Source organism: Cebidichthys violaceus, unplaced genomic scaffold (assembly GCF_023349555.1).
Source record: "Cebidichthys violaceus isolate CVI_PGR_0920_01 unplaced genomic scaffold, fCebVio1.0.p SCAF_19, whole genome shotgun sequence".
Classification (NCBI taxonomy): Eukaryota; Metazoa; Chordata; class Actinopteri; order Perciformes; family Stichaeidae; genus Cebidichthys; species Cebidichthys violaceus.
Window position 1 is genome coordinate 8,269,098 of NW_027176361.1, and position 17,952 is coordinate 8,287,049.

General features: G+C 41.4%; 1 protein-coding gene across 1 annotated transcript in view; it reads right to left on the reverse strand.

The window, feature by feature from the left end:
* Window positions 1–4,292: 4,292 nt before the first annotated feature.
* Window positions 4,293–17,952, reverse strand: part of LOC137874831 (pyruvate carboxylase, mitochondrial-like) — a 63,731-nt gene continuing 50,071 nt past the window's right edge. Inside the window, exons 12-16 of the mRNA XM_068713800.1 lie at window positions 17,000–17,174; window positions 16,051–16,124; window positions 5,476–5,616; window positions 5,012–5,113; window positions 4,293–4,469 (exon numbers count right to left, since the gene is read on the reverse strand). Coding sequence (XP_068569901.1) covers window positions 4,320–4,469; window positions 5,012–5,113; window positions 5,476–5,616; window positions 16,051–16,124; window positions 17,000–17,174 — 642 coding nt within the window. The 3' untranslated portion in view covers window positions 4,293–4,319. The remainder of the gene's footprint in view (window positions 4,470–5,011; window positions 5,114–5,475; window positions 5,617–16,050; window positions 16,125–16,999; window positions 17,175–17,952) is intronic.

A 17,952-nucleotide genomic window follows, 5' to 3' on the forward strand; every position in this document is an offset into this window, starting at 1 on the left:
CTTCTCTCACCCACTTCAAGTACCTCCTACTGGCCAACAGGTACGTCATCCGGGTCATGCAGAAGTTTTCACCACCGCACGGACACCCCACCTTCCTCCTCGTCCTCCTCCTCCTCCTCCAGCCACAGCTCTCTGATCGCGGTCGGAAGCTGCCGGACAAGCACCAAAGCTTCTCCACCAGGTGTTGATCGTGATCTTTCCCCAGATGGGAGGCGGTGTTCATGCTGGCGCCTCTCTTAAATAGTCGGAAATCTTAAAACATGATGATTTTTCACTTATTCAAATACTTTGAGAAGCTTGTGTTTTCTCCGGTCTCTCCTCTTTTAGCGGAGGCATGGGGCCTCCACAGCTGACACGCCTCACTGAACTTTGTTTGTTGGTAATTTTAACTTGTTGAGATCCTTTAAAAAAATAACAGAGATAAAAAAAGAGACACGCGTGCACTGTCAGCGAACATCTTTCACACTATCAGCACTACCCCGCACATGCGACTAACAAACAATGTCAACAGCACCTGTTAGCAGTCTTCCTCGCCCCCTGCCGAAACAACCACCGACCTCACGGGCGCCCCCTATCGACATGACAACTACATGTTAATTGTGCATCTGGACCGGACCTCCTGCAATATAGTAATGACAAACAATACTATATTTTTCATGACATTTTTATGACATACTACACCATGCATTTTGAAATGTTGTATTATATATTATATTTGAACATTATACTCACATATTAGACTGATATTTTTATATATTTGGACTTATTACATTTTGTATGACATTTTGACTTTATCATTACACTTTAATGGCATAATATACTACATTTTTACATGAGACACTGTACTATGACATTTTTATAACTTACTATATTGTGATTTGTTTTTGGCATGCTATACTAAGACGTTTTATGGCTTACTACACCAGGGTTCTTTATGTACGTTGTTATGACTTTATGGTATAATATACTCTGTCTTTTTTTATGACATCTTTTTTGACATCTAATTACTAGTTGGATGTATTATTGTGAAGGAGCTGTGATTTAACAGGCTGATATGAAATGCAGGCATTCAGAGATGAAATATAGATTTCACTCTGGTCAGTACTAAGCTGATTAGTCTGCTTTGTAGTGAGACCGTAACAGACAGGATCATATGTACGTCATGTTGTGCTGGTGACATTTGCTCTTGAAAACCATTAACTTAAGCTGACCGTTATTTGTGGGATTGCTCAGGGTTGATCTACTGTTGAATAAACACCCAACACAATGCAGATTCGGCTAAAGTTAACTTTATTTGTAAGTACAGATAGAACAAGAACAATTATCGCTTTTATATTATTGGTTTCCCTTTTTGTGCACTCCAGCTCATAGTCTTTCCTAGCACTTAAACATACATACTCAGATCTTTACATGTAAATTGCCTTAGTAAATGAAAATGATTAAACAGAAATGTACATTTCACAACTAGGATGATTTACAAATAAGAAAAGGAAAGTAAACATTACCACTAGTGAACATTTTGATAGGAATTCCAGGGAGACGTTCTAAATCTGCAGGCAGTCATGCCTGCTGTACTGAGAGAGTAAATAAACAGTTTGTTTGGTTTCATAAAAACACACAAAGGAAAGCAATTCAATGAAAAAAGAAATGTCACAGATCCTATTTTTATACTCTCTGTAATAGTTCAGCTCCTGATAGTGTGAGCTCAAGAACAGGTCAATGTTTTATCCTCCTTTCTGAAACAAATAACATTTTCCTGCTATGTTTACGTCTCTCAAATGTATTATTTTTTCCTCCCCAGACACTAAACAGTAGTACATTGTCATGAATATGGTAGTTATAATCACTGCTGGCTTAGACAGAGAAACACTGCGGTAAAGTCTACATTATTGCATGAGCTGATGCCATCATCTTACATGTGAAAGTTTACACTGTTGAGAGAGGAGGGCGGAGTGGAAAACATAGTGAAGCTGGTTGGATAGAGGGATGAGGCAGGAAAAGCAGACAAACGAGGAGAGTCAGTAAAGAGAGGAGGAGGGAACTTTACATTATTGTGCAACAGCTTGTCGAAAACACTCATTCATAGAATCTCACCATTTGATCTCCATCTCTTTCAAAAGATTTCAAATGCAGATTGATAAAGCCAGGCGGTGCATTGATGCATGGCAGTGGGAGAGTGGAGAGAGAGAGAGCTGCACAGGCCCAAACACTTCATGCTGTGACACTGTTCCTACTGTAATTGATATGTTTTTTTCAGTTCACTGTCTACTTTCACTGGTCGGGGTGAACATTCAATTCAGCATAGATCACTTTCAGGTTCAAGACCTTCGAATAACTGAAAGGCCAGACATCAGTGGAGAATTGAGTTAACACAAAGTTGAATCTTGTAAGTTTAATTCACCCACGTCATCTGATAGCGGAGTGAGGCCGTTGCCGCATCGCTGTTCAATTTTTAGGATACAGTGTTACTATGGAGATGTAGCCACTGTGAGGTGTACTTGGTTTTCTTTTTATCCAGGCAGCACTCGGGGGGTGGGAGTGTTAACGTGAATATTTTTGCATCAGTGCGTGTGCATGAATATTTCATTTCTTTTAGAATGTGCTTTCAGCTCTGGAGGTGCAACATTATGGGTACTGGTTGACTCTTTCTTAAAATTTGCTTACACACAGACACACACACACACACACACACACACACAGACACACACACACACACACACACACACACACACACACACACACACACACACACACACACACCCAGACTCATTTATGCGAACACACACACGCATTAGAAACATAAAGCCGAGTGCTGCTGCTGCTGGGAGTCTCCAGAGTCTCTTATTAGTCCGGCTAATTTCACATCATTTGACAGAGAATTAATTCATAAATTAATCAGCAGAGACTTAGAAAATAACACCACATGCCTTCATGTAATCCCATTTCCACCTAGCATTAAAATCCCCATGCAGCCAAAAGACCATTCACCATAATCTCTGCCTGGTTTAGAAAAGGCCGGGTAGAGCTGCTCCTCTGACAACTTTTCCATTACATTCCAATATTAAACCAGAGACTAAAAAAAAAATGATCCAGCAGATAGAGCTCAATTAGTTTTAGTGGGCAGCTGGTTTTGGATTAAAAAGCCACATTTCAACCAACTATAACAGAGGTACTTTGTAGAAATCACATCCCTAATCCTATTTAGGTGTTCCCAACATGGCCTACAGCTTAATGTCAACCACGTCTCTATAGCATGCTTATGGCTTTGGGATTTTAAAGACAGGTGTGAATGGGGAAACATGTTCAACACCAGAACAGATCTTTAAAAAAATAAACCATCTACTATTACTGATACAGCAACAGAAGACATTTCTCACTTTGGTGCAACATTGGACGCGTCTCTTGCTTTGTTGTGCTTCTCTTATTGTGAAAGGTTTTAATAGCTACATATCTAAAACAGCTTGGACCAATATATTGTGATTTATTTCCTTCTGTTCCTGTGTAACCCCCAGTGTGCTGTGTTGTCTTTCCAAAGAACAATATTGTGTTAAGTTTATTTAAGTACAAGTGCTGTGACCAATGTCAGAGACCGATAATGTCGTACAAAGGCAAGCATTCTAAAAAAATGAAACTATTTATGAAAAAATGATTTGGTAATACCTCCTTAAGTCTATCCTTCTTTGTCTGATCCCCCGCTGAGTACTAGGAAAAACATTAAGTAGTCATTAATATAAAGTCTCACCTACCCACTTTGAACATATTAGGCAACATCAACAGCATAGAAATGGAAATTGTGGCATTTAATTGCAAGATGTTACGACCCTGTTAGTGTTACACATTGTTATTTTGTAGTACATCACATTTAAGACTAGCATAAGTAATGGAATGTATCACAATTCATTTGTATAATGTCTTTCTAAAACAACCTTATTTTCCACAAGTTGACAGGACATTAAGAGATGTATTGAGAGATGCTGGTTTTAGACCTAATCACCACACCTACGGGAATAACTTTGTTTTTGGGAGGGTTAGATCATTTGATTAGTGGTACAAATCAACAAGGAATTACCATCAAATTAATATATTATTTAGGATTATCTACTATTTACTGTGCTTCATTTTGTTTCCTTAGTGTAACCATCAGATATGTACAAATCAGGGGCAAAAATGTCCTGCCACAGATGCAAGTTGTCTCTAACGAAAAGGATTCCTGTTTCTTCCTCCTAGTCCTCCACCTCACCATTTCCAGAATCAGATGATTTAACTCCCTACTACTCCCCCCCCCCCCCCCCCCCCCTCCCTCCCTCTGCCCTCTCACTCTACTCCTCGATTTCCAGTATCAGGTCATCTCCCTCCAGGGAGGAGTCGGTCGTGACATGAACCGCCTTAATGGTACCGGCCACCGGGGAGTTGACCACCGTCTCCATCTTCATGGCCGAGAGGACACACAGCGGCTGACCCTTCTCCACCTTTCATGATTGTAGAGAGAGTTCACAGAGCATTAAAAACAGGAGTCAAATGTGCAGATCACTGAACAAGCACTGCAGTCAAAGGATAACAAAAAAAAAAAAAGCACACTCAAAGCATAGGACATAAAAGCTAGTCAAGCAAGCGCTTCACACATTAACAGAGTAACAGAGCTGCTGTATGCAGGTAGTTGAGGTGTTCTTTGTCCAGGTTGGACTTATCCTTTTGTCCACAGCACTGCAAGCTGCTACTGGAAGTTTGCATTGAATGACAGATTCATTCTGTCCTCCACTCTGATCAGACAGTTTCTGATTTGAGCTTTTTTTTTTTAAATAAGCCCACACCTCCACTGCATTGGTGTGGAAATCTTTCTATTTTAGTGGTGATACAAGACCTGAATTTCAGTACTGATCACCTTTCAGATACATAAACAAGTTTTCCTATATATAAACACCTTTTAGTCATAAAACGGCATCATGATTTAAAAGAGGAAGTAAAGAATAGAGGTCACATAAAAGCAAAGCTATCTGCAGTATAAATCTACCTTTGATCCCACTTCCACTTTGACTTCCAGGACCTTTCCAGGCATGGGTGCTCCCACCTGACCCTTGATAGACTTCTGAGCCTTAGGATGGAACTTCATTTCCTGTGTGGAGGGACAAAGAGACATTTCATGCATCCATCTGTCCAGTCGATCATCCATCCAAGTCATGTGCACACGCCCGCCTCCGTTCATCCACTCATGCAGCCAACGATCCATCCATAGAATCATTGGACCCATTGAACCTGCTAAGGCTCCATCTACTCCTCACAGCCATTTGTTTCTAGGAATAAATTCCCAAGTGCACATCAGTCATTAAATCTTTGTTTACGCTTAGATTTAAGGAACTTTCCATCTATTCATCGTTAACCTGCAGACATGCATCCTCCTCTCAAACCATCCCATCTATCCCTCATCCATCATTTATCTAACCCCCCCCCCCCCCCCCCCCAATCCCTTCTGTGTACCTTCATGGCAACAGTGTCTTTAACCAGCACAGATCTCAGCTGTCCGTTCAGCTCAAAGAAGACCTCTCTCTGGCCGGCCTTGTTCAGGTCACCCAGTGCCAGCGCCTTGATGTGGAGGATCTTCCCCCTCTCCAGCTCCACCTGAGAGGAAACAAGTAGAGGAGTGAAGAGAAAGAATGACTTGGAGTGAGAGTGTGAAGGAGGATGGGACAGAAATTAAGATCACGCTAGAAAACAGAAATGAACACATGGGTGCCTAGCTCACAAGTCCAGCTAAAGCATAAAACTAATTTGCAGAGCTTGGTGAAATGTAAAAGAAGCTAAACTTGTTGGAGCAAAACATGCACAATGTTTGCTTCTATTCCTCGTTTCTTTTTCGCCTCTCGCTGGGCTGGAATTGTTCCAAGCATGGCAGAGACACATGGGCAGATTCATGAGAGGAGACTCATTAAGCCTCATTGTAATCAAACAGCTTAATGAATAAATCAAAGAATGTGGCATCTTATGAATGTTGTATATTTACACTAATGCGCAGCTTCGTTAATGCACTACATTAAATCAGCAACTGTAAGCACTGCACATCTGTGTTTAATCCTATGGTCGTGTAATGTTTTGAATGGGGAGGTTCTCAACAAGCCTTTTTCACAGCAGACATGTTTTATTAATACAATTACTCAGACGTGATTGTGATGCTGCCTTAATATGAGATTGATGGCAGAGATGGAGAAGATTAACTGTGAATTGACAGTATAACACCATCCATTCAACTTGTGTTTAAAGAACATAAACAACAGTATCAAGGCCGACGCGAGGCTCGGCCTTCAGGCACTAATGTATTATTAATTAAGTGCCAAGTCTGATAGATCAGTGTTTCTCAGTTGTACTTACGACTTGGATAGGTTAATATGAACGCTATATATATTGTTTATTTATATATATTATATTGTATTTACAAGTCGAAAGAAACTGAAGTGGCTAAATGGAATTCAGTAATCATTCATTTCATTATTTACAAATGTGCTTCTTCTACTGAAACAGCTGATTAAACACGGCATTATGTCTGACTTACTTTTTAACAGTAGGACAAAATGCACCAAACAAACCAAACGTAAGAGACTAATGCACCAAACAGGTTTACACCAGCCCTAGACTTTCTAAGACACGACTTGAGGGTCTTCAAAGTTCAGCTGAATGAACATTTGACACGTATTTATAAGTTATTGACCTGTTGAGTGTCATTTTAAGCCGAAGACACTACTCTATCTCTCTTTATCTCCAGACGCACTCCTTCCTTCTCATATCCATTCTGGTCACTGCTGCGTTCTGTCTCGCTAGTCTTTCCCTCGACACCAGCCGCCGTACTTCTTCATTTATCTCACGCCTCTTCTCAAATATCTCATCTCACCGGTCAGAATTTTCTTCTTTTTTCCGTCTTTTCCATTTGTCCAACTTCCTCTGTCTGGCTTTCAATCTCTCTGTTTGTCAGTCCTCCCATGTGTCACAGCTTTCAATTTTGCATTGTTATTTTTTGCAACCCCATATCTGCGGCCTGGCTCCGTCCCTCATGCCGTTGTTAATTTCCCTCATCTGCCTCTTTTGGCTTCTCTTTAATTTGTCTGTCTTTTCCTCTGCTGTGTCTTTCCCCCGCTTTTACCCGACCCTTCCCCTCGCATCCTTTTTTGTTTCTCTCATCACCGTCTCGGCTGTTGAGTCTCCATTGATATTCCAAACTAAGTCAGTCGGAAGACGAAAATATGTGCTGCTGCAGGTATGTATTGATCTCAATTTTATTCTGCCTCTGTCTTTCTCCGGCTGCTCCGACTCTTCATCTATTTCCCTCGCTCTCTTTCTTTGCGTGCCTTTGCTGGTCCCTGGCACTCAATCTTCACCTCTCCGTCTCTCTCTCCACCCTCCTCTATGCTGAACTTCTCCGGCTTGTGCCGTTTTGTCAGGCTCTTGGCAGCACTTTGCAAAAAACAACTGCCTTCCTCTTTCCAACTGTGTGGCTCCAACACTACGCCTCCTCACAACTGTTCCCATGAAAAATACAGTATGCATACTCTTTGAAGAGTTTATAGAATTTATAGATTTATGGAATCTTTTGAAGATGAATTTGTCTAAGATGCTACCGTGTGTGTATGCCAGGTGTCATACAGAGTTAGACTTCAGTGCACTGGGTCGACATCGAAAACACCAGAGAAGCATTAAGACGTTCACAGATTGATCAGACAAGCTGGCACACTCACTGCCTACTCCTCCCTGATACACACTGACCTCCCCCCTTACAGTCAGCTTTTATATTCTGCTTTCATTGTTAATCCAATTCCAGGTCATAAACCAGGGCTTATTATCTTTGTGTCCACCCTACCACCCCTATGTTTAAACAGTACGGTATGAACTATATATTCTCATTGTGACTTTGGATTTCGGTCATTGAGTCATGACCGAAAGAATTAGATCGCGGGTACAAGCGGCCAAAATGGGTTTCATCAGGAGGGTGGCTGGCATCTCCCTTAGAGATAGGGTGAGGAGTTCGGTCATCCGTGAGGGACTCGGAGTAGAGCCGCTGCTTCTTTGCGTGGAACGGAGCCAGTTGAGGTGGTTCGGGCATCTGGTGAGGATGCCACCTGGGCGCCTCCCTAGGGAGGTGTTCCAGGCACGACCAGCTGGGAGGAGACCCCGAGGGAGGCCCAGGACCAGGTGGAGGGACTATATCTCCAAACTGGCCTGGGAGCGCCTCGGGATCCCCCAGTCAGAGCTGGCTGATGTGGCCCGGGAAAGGGAAGTTTGGGGTCCCCTGCTGGAGCTGTTGCCCCCGCGACCCGATCCCGGATAAGCGGACGAAGATGAAGGAAGGATGAAGAAGGACTTTGGATTGCCACATGTCAATTAAACTTGACAAATAGAGAGCTTAAAGTTGTTCTCAAGAATTTGAACTTGTTTTTGTTCTCAGAGATCTTCCTCAAGCCGTCCCGCCACAATGTGCGATGTATTTATACCAAAGCACCGCCTCTGCTTGAACCTCCGTCTATGAGGCATCTAGTGAGCGCTACGCATCAACTTGCCGGTGCAATCAGTTTATCGCTGGGTACCAAAAGAATGCTTTATACAAAAATAATACGTTTGTTTGAATTTGTGTCCCCGAAACCCTCAAACACACGACTAGAGGGTTTCAAAGTTGTTAGAGTCCTCTCAAACCCAACTCCAACCACCCAGCCTGCCCCTCTTTTGTTTCCTTTTACCATACTTGTGATAGCATCTCTTGTGCATTATGTATGCTCCATATCTCAGTGATGCATCTGCTGTGTTCTTATCTCTACAGCCCTCACATTTATTCACACAGCACCCTCAAGCGCAGAGCTTCTTCTGTCGAATTCGACTGCGTACGCACTTGGTGCCAAAGCATCTCTGACACTGAAACCAGTCTCACCGTGTGCTTCACGCCATGTCTCAGATATGACTTTATTAATGACAGTGACAGAGTAATGAGATTACTGCGGCGAACACGGCTCCATGTGTTGGTGTCTGCGCACATTAGCGCTGACAGGGTGTGAGAAGGACTGGCTCCATGTTTGTGCAAATCTGTGTTTATATTTCCATCAAACATGATTAATACCACAGTGAGTCATCAGCACATGCCAGATAGGTTGAGATCTTTTTTTTTGCCTCTTGTTTGTGCTGTACAGTATGCATGTGTGGGTGAAGGACATGAGCGATGGGCAGAGCCGTCACCCATGTGTAGGCCTGAGTGTGCATCGAAATGGCCTTCAGATGCTGTTTCACAAAGTGGTCATTTGATTTAAAAAAAGGATGCTATAGGACTCAAAATCTTCACAGAGCATTAAGAAATGATGCAAAATAAAAGTCTTTGTGTCGTCCCACCACATTTACTGCACAAAGAGACGGCACAGGCTCGCCGTTCACTTTTTGGGCTGATAAGGTACTCCAACTTGATTTTCAACAGGCTTGAAATGAAGTGCTTAACAATACCAAATGATTACTGTGAACGACTTAATATCTACTTCACACAACATCAACAACTCGGGGCTTTAGGTCTAAGTCGGCGCTCAAAAAGATTTGGTGCTTGAATCGGTTTTGATAAAGATTTCCGTTGTGTGCTTCACACACACACACACACACACACACACACACACACACACACACACACACACACACACACACACACACACACACACACACACACACACACACACACACACACACACACACACACACACACACACACACACACAAGCTGCCAAGAGCTTTTGTTCCAAATATACAGGAAACAGTGTGGCTGCCAAAGTTCAGCAGGAGTCGTCTGTGATGGACACTGGCCATCTATTGTCTATTGCTGCTGCAGATAATTTAACATTAAAAAATAAATTTTTCTATAACTATGGTGTCCTACTGTATTTATTGCATCAATCCTGTACAAAACCCGGTTAACCTACAACATATGTTTTGCGTATTTAGTGCTTTTAACAGGCATATGTCTATATAGTGGCCGCTTATATAACTCTATACACTTGCAAACAAAGGTGGACCAGAGCTTTCTAGCTGGAGCTATGCATGCTGGAGTGCATGAGACTTCCCCCAGAGTGCTATTCACCTCAGGGCTCATCTCTGCCTTAACAGTGCCGACTATAGTTCTACAAAGCAATCAGCACGAGCACAAAAATAAATCCGCTTCTTATGAGCACCTACTAATTACCATTTGTGACAGGCTGACACTCTGCAACACCCACACTCTCTGTCCGTGCATTTGACAACAGCAGCTTTCCTCTGATTTCTATCTCAAAAGGTTGCAGCAGCTGTCACTCATCTGGCCGACAGTCAACCGGCCTCTTTCATGTATAACACTCGCAGCAAACTGGCATGGGTATCACATTTCACCAAAAAGTCAACTTGTCAGGAATTGAGGCAACTCAATTTCCCCCAGCAATGTCTATCTGTATTTTAATAACCCAGATATCAAATACAAGGGAAATGTGAGACCCGAGGAAGAGTGACGCAACATGCATCCAATGGTGTGTTCTTATTGTGGGCAGAGGCATTATTAGTTTCAAGATAGCAGCATTTCTGAACAATGTCTATCCCTGCACAGTAAAGTATTGATTCTGAGACTTTCATCAGACAAACTTTTAAGGCCTGAGATCTGAGGTGTTGTGCGTCTCGATGCTGTGATTATGTGTGGGAGTGTTCCCATATGTTCTGTAGGTCATCTCTCTACTGATACAAAAGCAGTGATTACCACAATACAGTGATATAAATTGCTTCTTTGATTAGAAGTAAATTCCGTCTCAAACATACAATGCTCTTGAATTACACGCACTGCAATGACATAAATGGATCTGCCTGAGCCTACTTTCATGAACATCACTTCTGAATTGGAAAAGTAATCACATCAGCAAAATCAATTGTTCCTACAGTCCCTCTATGTATACATCTGCCTGAGACACGTAATACATAAACACAAAATTCAGCACTATCATTATTATTATTATTATGTGGATGTCACACAAAATGATGTCTTATTAGAAAAACAGTGAAGGAGGCAATCAGTTAGTATCTCGTCTGTCAGAAATGAAGTGCTGAATGTCCCAAAACCTTCTCCAGCTAAATGAAAACAAATATTTTTGGCCGTCCAAAGTCCATCCCAACTTTACCAAAAAGTCTTGGCCTACAAATGTAAAGAATAAATCTTGTAGAAATGTCAATCCTTCAGCAAGAATCCTAGGTGTATTATTTGACCTTTCATTTGAATTTTTTTTTTTTTTTTTTTAAAAAGTCATTCAATCATGTTTGAATCAATTTGAGTAGCATCTCAAAAATCAGTCTTTCGTCTCGCAGCCTGATCTCAAGAAGGTCATTCATGCTTTTGTATCATCTCGGTTGTTCTATCGTCATTCATTGTATTCAGGGTTAAGCCTCAGAACGCAGCTGCTCAGCTTTTAACAAATACTAGAAGACAAGATATCAGCCCTGCGTCTGCGTTAGCCTCTCTTCACTGGTTACAAGCAAGTTTCACATCTGACTTTCAGATATTACTGATCACCTTTAAAGCACGTTGTGGCTTATCTCCAAGTTGTACAGCTAATCCACTATGAACCAGAGTCCAGCCTCAGATCCTCAGGAAGGGCTCTGCTGGCTGATCATAAGTCCCAAAGACTAAAGCAGACTGGGCTCAGCTGAGGATCTCACTGGCTGAAGATCTGTGGCCACCGAATCCGTAACATCCCTTCTCAAAGCGTATCTTAAAAAAAGAAAAAAGGCTTTGTACTAGTGCTGGAACACCATCTTAACTGTTTTTTATCTCATAGTATTGTTGGGTATTTTATACCATTTTATCATTGTATTATCATGATTTCTTCTGATTTTATTTAAATATAATTTAATATATTTATTTCTACAATAACACAGGAGCTTCTCCTTCCCCTTGAGGAATTCTGCTGAGTAAAAGAATGAAGACATCTAACAGAAGCCTCATGCTGCTTGTGACAGGTCATTTCTTTTGACGTGTTTTCATTCCATCTCTCGCTCGGTCCCGCTAATCGGACCTGATCAGGTGGGAGTACCCATCGTTGTGACAACAGTGGCGAGTTTGTTTCTGTGGGGATGACTGATGTTCTGAAAGTTCCAAAAATGACAACGGTTGTGATGGAGTGTAGATTAGATAAACAGCAGCAAGGGAAGGTGAATAGTGAAGGTGGAAAAACAAAACAACAGTTCTGCATCTGGGAAATGGTTGAATGACGAGTTTTCCACTTAAAGGGAAAACTGAGTCACTGAAAGACAAGATGGGTTAAATACAAAGTTACTCATTTTAAATAAGTGACGGTTAGAAAATCTATTTCACTGCAAGGAAAGCTTAACTACCAGATTGGACTACGGATATTACATCTATTTGTCCTGCTCTACAACTGTAGCCTTTAGCGTTTTGTTGGATATTTAGCCATTTTTTATGATGAATATTGTTTGGAGAAGAAATCAAGAAAAACATTTTTTCGGAGCAAATCATTTAGTATGTTGTATTGTAGGAATTATAGAAGAACAGCACAGATCGAACGGTGGCTTCTAAACAAATAAACATGCTCCATCAAACTGCTGAAGCTGCCAAGGCCTTTCAAAATATTCAAAATATCTAAAGGACTTGTTCTAATCAGCGGCTCGTGGTCTGACTGAAGGTTTTCCTGCCACATTTGTGACCATTGCACCAAATGATACACACCCTAGGGTGATTAACAAAAAAAAGTTGGGAGGGTGGGGGGGGGGGGGGGGGGGGGGGGGTCTGCCTGTCTTGGGGTCAATCCTAGATCAGCACAATCGATGCAGCTCCTGATTCTTTGCTAATAATACAACAGCGGAGCAGCAGTGTTCCCCATGTCCCTCGTAATATAAAAATCAATTAACAACAGCCTAGAAGCATTTCGCAGCAGTGAAACGAAGCAGTAATTAAACGTGTTTGCCTTTGGCCGCTCTGAATCAGTCATTTAAATCTGGTTGTTACTCATAATGAGAGAATCAGGAGAAAGTATTGAAAGGATCAAAAGAAGAGGGACGTAGATGGAAAAGCTGATTTACAATAGATGAAGTGCATTAGGGGATACTGGGATTATGATTGAAACTGGTGGAAAGAGGAGAGTGAATGACGCAGGGTGGCAAAATATACTGGTATTGACTATAATTGTGATATTTAAAAATCAAATACCGATACCATGGTAATAATACACTTATGATAATAGCTTGTAAATAATCCAGTGACGCTTAAATTATTGAATTTATACAGTTCTGTTTACAGACTCTCTCTCCACCTCCCTACACTCATATTGCGAGTGTAAATTATTTGTCAAAAAAGAGACAAAACACACAATAAACAAAGTAAAAGATGAATTTGACTGTTGGTCATCATCTTTTCGCAATAATATTGTTATCATGAGTTCTTTTGGCCACCATAATTGTGTAGTAGAAAATTGATACTGTGACATTCCTAATGCTTTAGTGAAAATGGTGAAAGGTAACAGATGGCTGGAGGGAATTGAGATGACCTTTAATGTTGTCATACAAATGTTTTATTTCATTAATGCAGAAAAGGGCTAGAGGGGATTATTTAATTGAAGCTATGGCAATATTAAAGATAAATGAAAGCTAAAGGGATATTAAGGCGATGAATCAGCTGTCCCTGTGGTAGCACAACACTGATTTCTTTCAATACAGAACAGTAAATGTCATTGTGGAAGTGGATTTTAAAACACCTTGAACATGTTTTGTTCTCTGTTAGAGAGAGGTCTTTAAAAAGGTTGCATTTTGTCTAAAAAAACCTTCTATGGTCCTGAACCTTAGCACAACCCCTCTGAAACCCTTTATGAACAGTAACCATGAAAGGTTTGTTCTCTTTGGAAAGGAAAACGGTTTCAGGCACCTGATGCGCCACAGTTTTAATTTCAATTCTGCACAGAGAACTTCTCTTGCTTGTCATTTAAACGCTTCGATTTACAGAGAAATTCCAATATTTACTGTGGATCAGTACCGTAGGTAGTTGGCATAGCGGTACCAGAGTTACCGGTAGCCCCCCCCCGGCCAATAGATTCTTATGCAGTTAGCTACAACAACTAATCCAAGGCGTTTACATTCATCTGGACTCTGAGAGAAACTTAAGTTCACACTGGATGCTTTAGGAGGATTTCTCAGATCTTTACAGCAGAGCTAGTGATGAGAGAAAAGGAAACCATTTCCTTTTAAGCTAACTTCATTTTATCCTCAGCTTCAAGTCACCAAGGTGAATAAAGTCCAATTCAGTTACAACACATAATGTCGACACCATTACTATTAGCTCACATTGGGCATGTTTCCAGTAAGGACACTACCACGCGGTGTTCAGTGTTTCTACAGAGCTGCAGTCACCAAAGAACACCACTGTCTTCATACTGCTGTCATCTGATCACAGGCACAGTGTCCTACTTTGTAAATGTGCTGGGTTAAAAAAATCTCTCAATCAAAACTATGTGAAGTCACTATGTACAGTATGTGTTTCCTCTGTCAGGTATAATCACATGTGTATGTTGTAGCGTCCGAGTTTACAATTCAGGTAGAAATAAAGCTCAAATCTAACAAAAGTTAGGAAGAGCCTTTAAGAAAACTACTTAAAGTATTTAAACTTAAAGTTTTGAATATCTTACCAAGAAACACGTCTTTACCTGATCACATAGAGAGTGACAGACTCTTCCAACATCTCCTTCGGTAGCAAAGCAACATTTTTATTTAATCTGACGTTGGATTCTGACATCTGTCGCAAAGGTTACCGTCGGTAGTTTTAACAATCTCTTTGGAATTCAATCTGGGCTTGAACAAATACTTGTTTGTTCATCAAAGTGCCATTCCTAAAATGTTCTCCGTCTGCGCTGCACTTTCTGAATAAAAACAGGGTTTCCAAACCTGCGTCTCTTGTTCTGAGAGAAACTTCTAACCAGCACAGCAGACATCTTGAAATATTCCTGCTGACTGTATATTCACGCATGTTATAGTTGACAGGAAATGGTTTGCTACTTAGACGCTAATATTCCCCAGAAGCATTTCACTTTCAGATTCTGTGGCTTTGCAGTTACGTGGCAACCAATTATCATATCCTCTCAGCAACAGATTGTTACATTGCCGTGCCTCACTAATTTGATTGCATGCAAAGCAATTCAACTCATGTGTTTTATTTCTCCATTGGACTGCATGTTCAGCTGCCTCCCTGTTGGAAAATAAGCAGTTGGTACAAGCTTTAGAAATGTGTAACAGTTATATTTTGGTCTGAGATACGGGCCCTCAGTGCCTCCCACTGGCCCGCTCTCAAACATCATACGACAAAATGAATCTGTTATTTCTGTGCGGGAAGGCCAATATGACGGCCGGAGGGATTAAAATGCAGTTTGTTGTTCCCTTGATATGGTGTTAATATCTCTGTCCTCCCCACTTCCCTGTGACTCTGCACCAAACTGCATCAAACCTCATCCACTTGCAGTGACGGAAAAATAATTTCCCTTTGATAATGTCTGTTCTTTATGGAACCGTTGTTACGTCACAACTAATAAAGCAGCTAAATGGACATTTTAATACATTATTAATAGTACGGACTATGTTTTCATAGTATTAGTGAACGTTTTTGACTGATACACACATACAGGTTATCACACCGTTGACTGTGATTTTTCAGATCTCCCATAAGTATTCCTATAGTTCATTTCTTTATCTTCATTTTCATAATTAAAAATGCACTGTAAAAGTGAAGAGAATCTGCAATAGATGTCTGAATTGTTGGACACACACATCAGTTATTCGTCTTTCTCAAGCAAAACAAAAATTGTTAGCATTGCATCAGTACATGCGATTTAGTATTGTACCTTCATAAAATAGTACTCACAAAAAAGAAAAGGTCAAAACATGTGCTTCAAAGGCCAAGATGTCCTGACTTGTATCACCAAAACACTGCTTCGTACACCTCCCACAATGCAACAGTGACCCTCGGTGTCTGGTCGTTGCCCACGTTATGGTCTAATGATCTTAAACGTTGTGTAATATTTAGATGTGTACCTCAAACTCCTCGGCGATCTTGGGTCCATCTAGGAACAGCCTGGTGCTGAGACAGTCCACTGGACCAAAGTTAGCTAGAAGAGAAACAGAGATGGCCTTAATATCAGCAAACATGACTTTATGATTATGACACTGGGCACTGTAGATGAAAGTGCATGCAAACTACTTTAAGACCTGGAGACATCAGGCTATGCCAGCTTTAAAAGGGTGATCGTTTTGGACCAATATTTATTATCAGAATTAGAATTTGAGGGTTAAGTGGGTTCAGGGTCTGTTCACTCTTAAACTGAAGTAGTGAAGGAACAGCTGTACACAATTAAAGCTCCTCATAAAAAGAGCCCCACCAGTTTAATGCTAACATTTCCTCTCTCCTCAAAGCAGCAATTAAACGCGTGTAAATCCAGGCAGCTGAATGTTACTGTAGCTCCTTTAAACAACTTGCAGTCAAGTTTTAAAAAGCGACTGCTCCAGAAAGATTCCTATCAAACTTCCAACATCACAGCCTCCCCCCGAATCATGCTGCTGCTGACTGCATTTACTTCAAACCTGCTGAAAAATGCCGTTACTGCTTATGCCGATTTCTCCCTCTGGCACCAGTTCTCGCTGTTCTGGTTTCATATATGTGCATTATGTAAATTCACCACCCGAGACAGGTGAGTGTGTTGCCCCCTGAACTGCCAAATACAGCAACTGAAAACTTTTCTCCCTGATGGTTGAACTTGCATGTTCCCGAGTTAAGATTGGCTGCTAATTTCAAGCCCCAGTAATAATACAAATGAGAATGGGAGTGTGTGTGTGTGTGTGAGAACAAGACGAAATGCCATTCGGTATAACAAGATCCAATCCAATCCAAAACAACAACAACACATTTTAAGAAACAATTTATTGATGCCTCTCCGTAATCCAAGTATCTGAAAACAAAGATCCATTATGAAGTCTGCTCACTCACCAGTAAACTCCTTGAACTCCTGGAACACCTTCGGGTACATGGCGGCTGACATCACATCCTCGGGGGTGATTTCATCCCCGTGGGCCGTTCGGAGCCCCTCCTCCAGCACTTTGAAGTCCATGGGTGGCAGAGAGGCGCCTGGACGACCCTCGATACGTTTGAGGGACTTCAGCACCTGGGATGGGAGGTTAAAAGAGAAAAGAAGTGAGGAAGATAAAGGTCAGTGAACAAGAGAAGAGAAGATAGAAGGTAGGAGGGTGTGAGAGAAAGGCCAAACAAACAGATTATTAAAAGTTTTTATTTAAAGTCATATATTCTTCATGAATGCTTCCCCACACATAGTTTCCCCATGGGAGTCTGAACCATGTGGAATGTATTAAGTGCTGGTAAAACATTCACAACTCTAGGTCTGGATAAAAGCTGCACCCTGTCAAGGCACTGAAGTGACAGAGAGACTAAAGGAGGAGGAAGATAGAAACACATGGGGAGCTGCTGTGGGGGGGACGGAGAAAGGGAGGGAGAGAAACACTTGAATTGGAGAGAATATCAAAGTCAATGCGAGTTATGTTTATTTCAAAATTTGCATAAAGGTGACACCGCTCTTGTATTAAGATCTGCAGTGATAAACACTTTTATGCGCCTCAACTTTTTCTCTCCATTTAAGTGTCATCACAGATGACTGCAGTGCTGCCGCATATGTGACACATCATCCTAGTTTTCTTCTTGGAAACAGCAGCGGAGAAAGACGAGAGGAAAGGGAAACTAAAGCACCAATGATGTGATATTGTATCTGCCCACACAGTTGTTGGTATCTGACACAACTTGTAGAGACATCGATCGATCTGAGGCCATGATGGCGTCAAGACACGGGCGTTCCAGGAGCTGCGGCTCTGTTTTTATTTTACAGGATCTCTTCAGCTTTTGGTGACAGTGTACACACAGGCAGAGGGAGG